The 8556-nt window shown below is 40.1% G+C and overlaps 1 protein-coding gene across 1 annotated transcript; it reads right to left on the bottom strand.

The window, feature by feature from the left end:
- Positions 1–1595: 1595 nt before the first annotated feature.
- Positions 1596–8353, bottom strand: RBBP9 (RB binding protein 9, serine hydrolase). The gene is made up of 5 exons (XM_019653099.1): positions 8157–8353; positions 6865–6907; positions 6047–6152; positions 3281–3366; positions 1596–2864 (listed from the first exon to the last, which is right to left on the bottom strand). Exons 1-5 carry the CDS (start codon positions 8253–8255, stop codon positions 2638–2640), a joined length of 561 nt encoding a protein of 186 aa, XP_019508644.1. The 5' UTR covers positions 8256–8353; the 3' UTR covers positions 1596–2637.
- Positions 8354–8556: the final 203 nt, after the last annotated feature.

Genomic DNA, 8556 nt, shown 5'->3' on the forward strand with positions numbered 1-8556 from the left:
GAATAAAGAGTCTTAACACTTTTTCCCCATGTTTTTAATTCTGAATATTAACTGAAGGAGAAAAGAGACAATAATTTAAAAATATAGTACCTCTGACAATAGTTAAATGGATATTTACATACAGGTGTAGTTTGACCAAAACAAATAGTGGGGCTCTAGACTCATAACACCACCAAAAATTCAAATTGGGAGTGAAGTCCTAATCCTTACAGTTGATTTCCATTTTGTATAAGGTATTTTGTTCACCTGTGAATATATTCCCTGGGGTCTGTCAAGGTCGGTCTCTCTCTCTCTCTCTCTCTCTCTCTCTCTCTCTCTCTCTCTCTCTCAATAATGATCCATATAGTCAAACATAGACTCATAGGAATCCATGATTCGATGGCTTAAGTGAATAGTTTATGTGGCGTTTTTCCATGAAACCACTCTGATCTTAGTTTGGTGATGAGTAAATTTTATGGTGCCATGATTTTTATGGTGATCAACTAAGTAAACTAGTCAAACAAGTAATTTCAAGTTATTCACTTTTAACTTATTCATTATTAGATGGTGGGTGAGGAAAGAATATAAAATACATGCTCTAGACCCCACTGTTGTCCAACAGAACTTTCTGTAGTAATGGACTGGAAATTGTTTGAGGTAATACTTAAAGATTGTAATAGGCAAAAAATGTTGGGGGCCGGCCGAGTGGCGCGATGGTTAAGAGCTGGCTTGAGACGCCAGAGGGCCCCGGTTAGGTTCCCACATATGAGGGCCAGTGACACTGCCCTCTACACCTAAGATGAACAACAGCTCAACCTGGAGCTGGGCTGCCTTGAGTTGCCGGCGACGGCATAGGCTGCAGCCCCTGCTGCAATGGGTTGCCATGGGCTACCGTGTGTAGCCAGCAGCCAGCATGAGCGGCCAGCCGCCGCAGTGAGCGGCCATCCAGAAGCCGGCAACTGATCTGCCTCACCCAGGAAGAGCGCAGTGATGGTGCCAACTTGGGCCAGTGAAGCAACGTCCTCCACAACTAGACAAGAACAAAAGGACAGCAACTTGTCTGTTTCCCTTCCCCCAATTCCCCAGCGATGTTCCCATTCCCCAATTCCCCAATAAAAATCTTAAAAAAAAAAAAATGTTGGGAAATTAAAAGGGTTTTTTTGAGGGAGTACAATCAAAAGAAAACTGGAATGATGTTTGAAAAAGATCTAAAGGACCATGGAAATTGATAGAACTCTACAGAACAAAAATTTTTTTTTTTAAATTGGGGAATTGGGGGGATGGGAACAGACAAGTTGTCCTTTTGTTCTTCAGTCTAGTTGTGGAGGATGTTGCTTCACTGGCCCAAGTTGGCACCATCATTGCGCTCTTTCCGGGCGAGACAGATCAGTCACCGGCTTCTGGACGGCTGCTGGCCGCTCATGCTGGCTGCTGGCCACACACGGTAGCCCATGGCAACCCACTGCAGCAGGGGCTGCAGCCTCCGCCGTCGCCGGCAACTCATGGCAGCCCAGCTCCAGGTTGAGCTGTTGTACAGCATCTTAGCTGTAGAGGGAAGTGTCACTGGCCCTCATATGTGGGATCTGAACCGGGGCCCTCTGGGGTCCCAAGCCAGTTCTTAATCATCGCGCCACTCAGCCAGCCCCAGAAAAATTTGAGGTGTGGAAAATTATTTTTTAAAAATACTTAAGACTTAGTAACAAAATCCAAATTGTTCTCCTGATTTCATCCTTTGACATTATGTTCATTTCTCAGGCTTTATAGAGTATCATTTAAAAGGACCTGGCTCAGTTAATACTTATGACAGAGATCACAAATAGATGGCTTGAACTTTATGTGTCTTGCAGTGTTTGTAAGTTTTTTATTTACATTATAGTTGCTAACATAATCCATGTGTATATGGACTGGATATAATTCATGTACATATGGATTATGTATGCATACATATATATGCCCTGAATATACAAACCATTGTATGAAGTGTCATAAAAAAAATCAGAAAATTGGCAACACCTTGCCACATTCCCACATGCGTGAGCTCTCCACATTGGCCAATCCTCATCACCGATGTCTTAACACAAAGTTGACTGCGCTCATATCCCCTGCAGACCCCTGCCTGTTAGCATCCTTATGTTTCATTCTCTCTCAACATGCTTGAACGACTTGGGGGGTGGGGGAGGGGGGTGGCAAGGTGTCAAAGTGAAGGCCTCAGTCTCGGTTTGATATCCTGGGCCAGCTTGAAACAACAGCTAGTGTTTTGAGTTCTATGCCAGTACTCTGGACGTTAGAAGTTTTATTTGAAAGAGGAGTACAACACATGAAAACTATTTAGTTTTAATCTGGACTGGAAAACTGGGTTCCATTTCTGTCTTACTCACTTTGGATAGATAAGGGTGGTTAAGATATCCTGATGTCCCTTATGTGGGAAAAATACTGCTTTAGTTTATAGCAATTTGGGGAGATGTAGATTCTATGGAAAATGGAAATGGTGTTTGTAACTTAGTTTGAACATCGAAACTTGGTTTTTTATAGGCATTTTTAACACTTTATTTGATCTGTTTTTTGTGTCTGGTAATCATCTGATAATAGAAAATTATTTTACTAATCTGATAATTGCTCTATTATACTGGTATGCAAAATAGCAGAAATTATTTCTGTTTATGCTGGTACTTTCAGCATAGACTTGACCACATTAATCAGTTCAGGAAACTCCGTGTTCTGAAAGTGGCCACGATCAGTGTATCTATACAATTTGGCTTCCAATCTATCAGCCACTTCTTGTTGTTCCTTCCAGGGAAGGAAAGGATCATCAGTGGAACCAAACTGTACAATGTGAGGGCAGTTGGCTTTGATCTTCTCCCATTGCCAGGGACGGCTGAAGTATCCTATGGGGAAAAAATATATATAACCTATCAGTGCCCATCGTTAATTTTCATTCTAGCCATTCTAAAACATCTAGTGCAGGCGAGAGCAGAGACACAAAGAATCAGAAACTAAGTGTGAGTCAGAAGCCCTTTGGTTTTCAAATCTGTAGGACTTGATAGCATAGGTACTTGTGAAGGGAGAGTATATGACTCAAATAAAGTCAGGCCTTGAGGGTTCAATTCTACACTGAATTAGAAAGTGGTCCACGACCTCTAAGACTGCCAAAATTATATCTAAAAATGGGTGGTAAATATTTCTCCTATGATACCAGATTTTTTTTTTAGCCTATTTGAAATATAATACTGTTTTATAATCTGAACAAGCAGCCCCGTGACTAGAGGAAGGGCTTTTCTGGGGTTTCTGCCTTCAGACTTACCACTTGCACGCTCATTTTCATCCCCCAAGTCTGATGTATATGCAGACACTAATACAATAGCAAATATTCGATGTGTTTCTGCATACCTGGAGACAAAGAAATGATCTCAGCCAATATTTAATGTTCAATATGATCACCAAAAAGTCAATAAACCACCTAAAAACTCATTTGGTTTAGCTTACAGGAAACGTGCTATATGCTATTGAGGTTAATATGAAAAATAGTAAGGAAACAACAGAACTACAATAACCTTGGCTACTTGGTGAGTTTTACTCATTTTTCAAGGTAGTCCACACCTCTTCTGTAATCCTTTCCAAATAAATATAAAAAGTGTAATCATTCTCTTTGATATGTGCATTAATCTACCTTTAGTATGCATCAGCATTACTTGATTGGTTAACACATAGATTCCCAGGCTCAGTCCCACAGCATCTGATTCAGAGGGTTGGGATTGAGGCCCCAGGAATCTGCATTTTAAAGCATGACACCTCCCCCAACCCAGATTACCAATGAAAGTGGCTGTGAATCATATTTTAAGAAACACTGTACCAGTGCTGTACCTCTTTTACCCCATATTCCACATTGCATTCTACTCACTTGTCTTCTATTATGCCTGTCTCCCCTAATAAACCATCAGCTCCTTTAAGGGCACATATGAACCTTCTTGATCTTTGTAACCCTGGTGCCTAGTACAGTGCCCTGTAGACAGTTCCCTCACTCAGCAAAGACTAGGCTAAGGAAAGACGTAGAATGTTAACAGTTTCAGGGAGCCTTTGTGCCAGAAAAGGTTTAGAGTTGGTATTTTGTTCTTGGGCCTAAACTTTTTTCCCCAAACTTTTGTTTTGAAAATTTTCAAACCTATAGAAAAGTTAGAAGAACAACAAACACTTAGATTCATTAATTTTGCTACATTTCACCCCTAAATACTTCAGCATGTATCCCCTAAGAATAAGGCCATTCTCTTATACAACCACAGTATCATTATTACACCTAATAAATTTAATATTGAGACAGTAGTATCTTCATTTTTCCTCGATTGTACCAAAGGTATTCTTTAACTCTGCTTTTCAATTCTAGATCTGTTCAAAGATCGTGCATTGCATTTGGTTTTCATGACTCCTTAGTCACTTTTAAATTTTTTGTTTTAAATGATATTGACATTTTTTAAGAGTTTAGGCCAGTTGTCTTGTACATTATTCCCTAAACTGAATTTGTTTCCTCATGATTAGACTGAAGTTAAACCTTTTTTGCAAGAATACTACATGGCGATGTATCTATCTTTCACATCAGATGTCCATCATTATCAGAGTCACCTAATGCCAGTTTATCCCAGTATTGGCAAGATTAAGTTTGATTACTTGCTTAAGGTGATAGCCATCATCAGATCCCTCTACTGTAAAGACACGATTCCCCCTTTGTGATTAATAAGTAATCTCCAGAGTGGTCCTCTGTGATTGTTCCCCTACAATCTTATACCCTATGGTTTTGGCATCTAGTTTTCTCTTTGCCTACCTTAAATTTAGAAGTTAATTCTTAGGAGGTTACAACAATCTTGCAATAAGTTTCAGTGGTCTTTAGAAGAAGGCACATCTTTATTAGCCAGTGGCCTGAGAAAAAATTCAGTTGGCCTTGAGTTGGTACAGATTTCAGTATAAAGAGGTTTCTTCATTTTCTAGACAACGCCATTTTCTAGGCAGCTTATAAACACTGTGGCTACCATAATTCTGTAGCTCCATAATGGAAAGCATTATTATTCAAGTAGCTTCAATTAGTGTGGCTGAAAGGTTATGGAATATGGCAAGATTCTCTGACATGCAATTCATGTGACATTCTGAGGGACTGCTTGGAACAAGAGGCTACCCAAAAACTGTAATATCTTGTCATATAGCCTGGCAAATATGAAAGAAACCCAACCCTAACAGGCTTACTCAGCCAGCTAAGTCCCTGCCCCCTAGACCTTATAAGCCTAAAGGGAGAGACATAATGTTATATGGAGAGAATCAGGGATGTGCCCATGAATCCTAAGGACTGGGGGCTTAAGGGGAAGAAGTAACAATCTCTACCCTCCAACAAATATTTATTGAGCACCTACCATATGCCAGACACTCTTCTAGGCACTGGTGTTTTCAGTGTCAGAGTGAACAAAGTCCACCCTCATGGAGCTTACATTCTATTGGCAGGGGACAGACAAGAAATAAACAAATGTCAGATGGTGAAAAGTGCTATAGATAATAAGGGATAGTAAGATAAAGGGGATAGAGCCAGTGGGGTGAGGTTGTTGTTTCATATAGAGTAATTAGAGAAGGCCTCACTGAAAAGTGTCTCTAGCAGAGACAAAGGAGAAAGCCATGCAGGTATCTAGGGACAGAGAGATCCAAATAGAACAACAGCAAACATAGGCCTAAGGTAGGTACACACCTGGCATGTTAAGGAACTGCAATAAGGTCTGTAAACCAGGCTTGGGGCAGTGAAGGTGGAGACGACATCAGAGCTATTGGGGACCTTGAAGGCCAAGGATTTTTTCTGAAGGTGATGGGCAGCTGGTGGGGTTTGGAGCTGCTTATGTTTTAAAAGGATCACTGTATCCCAGTAAGAGCAAAAAACTTTTTTAATCCACTAACCAAACCAGGAAGGAATTAGGGCAGATTATGTTACCACTTTCGAGGTCAGCACCGTTTCCTCTGCAGTGGAAACTTCAGATATACACAAGGCATTTCCCAAGCAAGCTTGGCTGGAGCTGACAAAGTGATTCAACAAGGATCGCACCTCATGGCTGCAATGGCCCCAGAACTGTGGCCTATGATGATGGTCTTCTCGTCACATTGCAGCTCCGTCTCCATGAAGGGCAGCCAGATGCTCTCTCGAGCTGTAACTAAGGTTCACGATAAAGAGTCTGTCATTTGATAGGGACAGTCTTAAACTAATGCTACCCCACCTTTCTAACAGACAGCTTACTCAGCAGTTTACAACTTCTAAAACCACAGGACCATAACAGGAGATGGGGCTGTTTTACAGGGCCAAAGATTTGCGTGTTGCTGTTAGTTTTGGTAAATAATTTTGTTTTTATTTTTTACCATGTTCTTGTAAGAAAATACTGAGGAAATAATTAAATATAATGTATTTTAATGTAAACTTTCCAACTTAATAAAAAAGCTTTACAATATTCATGTATATATTTTTTCTTTCCAAAACAGAAATCACTAAGTCATAGCCATACTCAGAACAAAATGTTACATTTTTAAATAGTAGGATCTCATAAATGCTGTAAATTTTTATCATACCTCTGCCTCATGAAACACCCATAAATTTTGCCTGGACATATATGTTGACTTATAAAAGGGAAGATCAAGTTGCTTGCAAAATTGAAAATTAAATATAACCAAGCCAAGATGCTTTTTCGATCCTTACTAGAATTTTCTATAATGTTTTTTGGTTTACATCCTCCTCCCCAAACTACTTGCCATCATTCATTCTTAGGTGCATATTCCCTTTGGCTACTCTACTGTGATATTCCTGTTCACTACCAGAAAAATAGATCTAAACCCAACAAGATGAGGCTATTTAAAAACACATTTAAAACTTACTTGGGTCAGGCATGTTTTTAGCCAAACACTGGAAACCAGGTATCTATGACAGGGGGAAAGAAAAGCTATAATAAAGAGCTTAATTACAACTAATGCTTTGCTAATAAGAAATGAGACAGCCAATATGATCTTTATCAATTAAATAAGTATTTGCTTATATTATGAAATGAAGTAGGTTAAGTGCTACAGGATTACATATGAATATACAATCCCTTTCATAAACTCCATCTGTCTGTAGTTCTATATCTAGCCAACTTTGTATATCTCTATGTAGAAAGACCTATATCTGCATTTGTACATCTATATTGCTATAGGCGTATATCTACAGAGAGGGCATGAGTGAATGTGTTCTGGACAGACTGACCTGGAGCCAAACAGACTGTGCACCAGGGAGTAGGAAAAATATAGTACAGAAATGTGGTTCAGAAAGTTGGAGGAGATTCATCCTCTTGTACAGCTCCAGCCCTGATCTTTAGGTTTGTAGCTCTGGCATGGTTTTCAGCCACAAACCTAGAATTTTATACTAGAAATCTGTAGAGAACGGCAACCCAGAAAGCAGTCTTATTGCAAGGTTATGGAAGAGGGTTAAAAAAAATCAAGATGTACAAGACAACCTACAGTAGAATGCCATTTTTATAAAGCTCACAAAGAAGTCAAACTACATTGTTTAAAGGATATGCACATAGGTTGCAAAAGTATTTTAATTTTTAAAAGTGGAGCAAGTGAAAAAAAATTTAGGATGGCAGGGAAATGGGGTGGGGAATATACAGGTGGTTTCAAATATATTGATAATGTTCTAGATTTTAGTTTAGTGATGGTTTCTTGGGTATTCCTTACATTATGGTTCAAAACTTACATACATGTTACATATATTCTTTGTATATATTAATATATAATATACATGTAACATATATATATATATATATATATATATATATATATATGTTTTAATCTGAGCAGGGAGCAAAGAAGATAGATATAAAATCATTTGGGAAGTCCCAAATCTGAACCAGCAGCAGATATCGGGAGGAGGAGCGGGCTCAGTCTCTAGTTCTAAGAGGTGGTGCCTTGTACTCTAACTAAGCCCTCAGAGAAGCCATCCAGGCAGTTTTATCAACCAAAGTTCCGACCACTAGTTCTAGAATTTAAGACAGAGCATTAAGGGAGAGGGATTAAAACACACAAGGCTGGGAAGGGTAAGGGGGAGACACACGTTCAAAGTTCAGTCCTCCCCATTCCGTCTTCTCCAGCTCCAGGCTGACTTCCCAGTGCAGCGAGGCGTTGTCTCTTACCTGCTCCAGCCTCTTCTTCACCCAGCCATACCAGCCGTGGGTGGCCACATCACCGCCTCCATTACCAGGAACAATTACTGCCTTGCTAGGAGAAGCCATGAACGTAGACGGGCCAGTGTATCTTAGCAGACGGCCCCGCAGTGCTCAGAACCCGAGACTGCGTCTGTTGGGGAGCCTGCATTGCGGCATGCTGGGAATTGTAGTTCTAAAGTGCCAATAGGGCAATTCATTCACTCTGGCCTTCCTTAGTGCGCAGGGCAGCCAAAAGCAAAACTTGGGAGTTTCCATCAAATGTAAATCACCTTTCACTTGCCTCTTACTAGCGCTCTCATTTTACCCCCTTATTTAGGCAGGCTGGGACGCGCCCAGAATATGTTATCTCTTTATTGGAATTACTGAT

The sequence above is a fragment of the Hipposideros armiger genome, unplaced genomic scaffold (assembly GCF_001890085.2).
Source record: "Hipposideros armiger isolate ML-2016 unplaced genomic scaffold, ASM189008v1 scaffold_195, whole genome shotgun sequence".
Taxonomy (NCBI): Eukaryota; Metazoa; Chordata; class Mammalia; order Chiroptera; family Hipposideridae; genus Hipposideros; species Hipposideros armiger.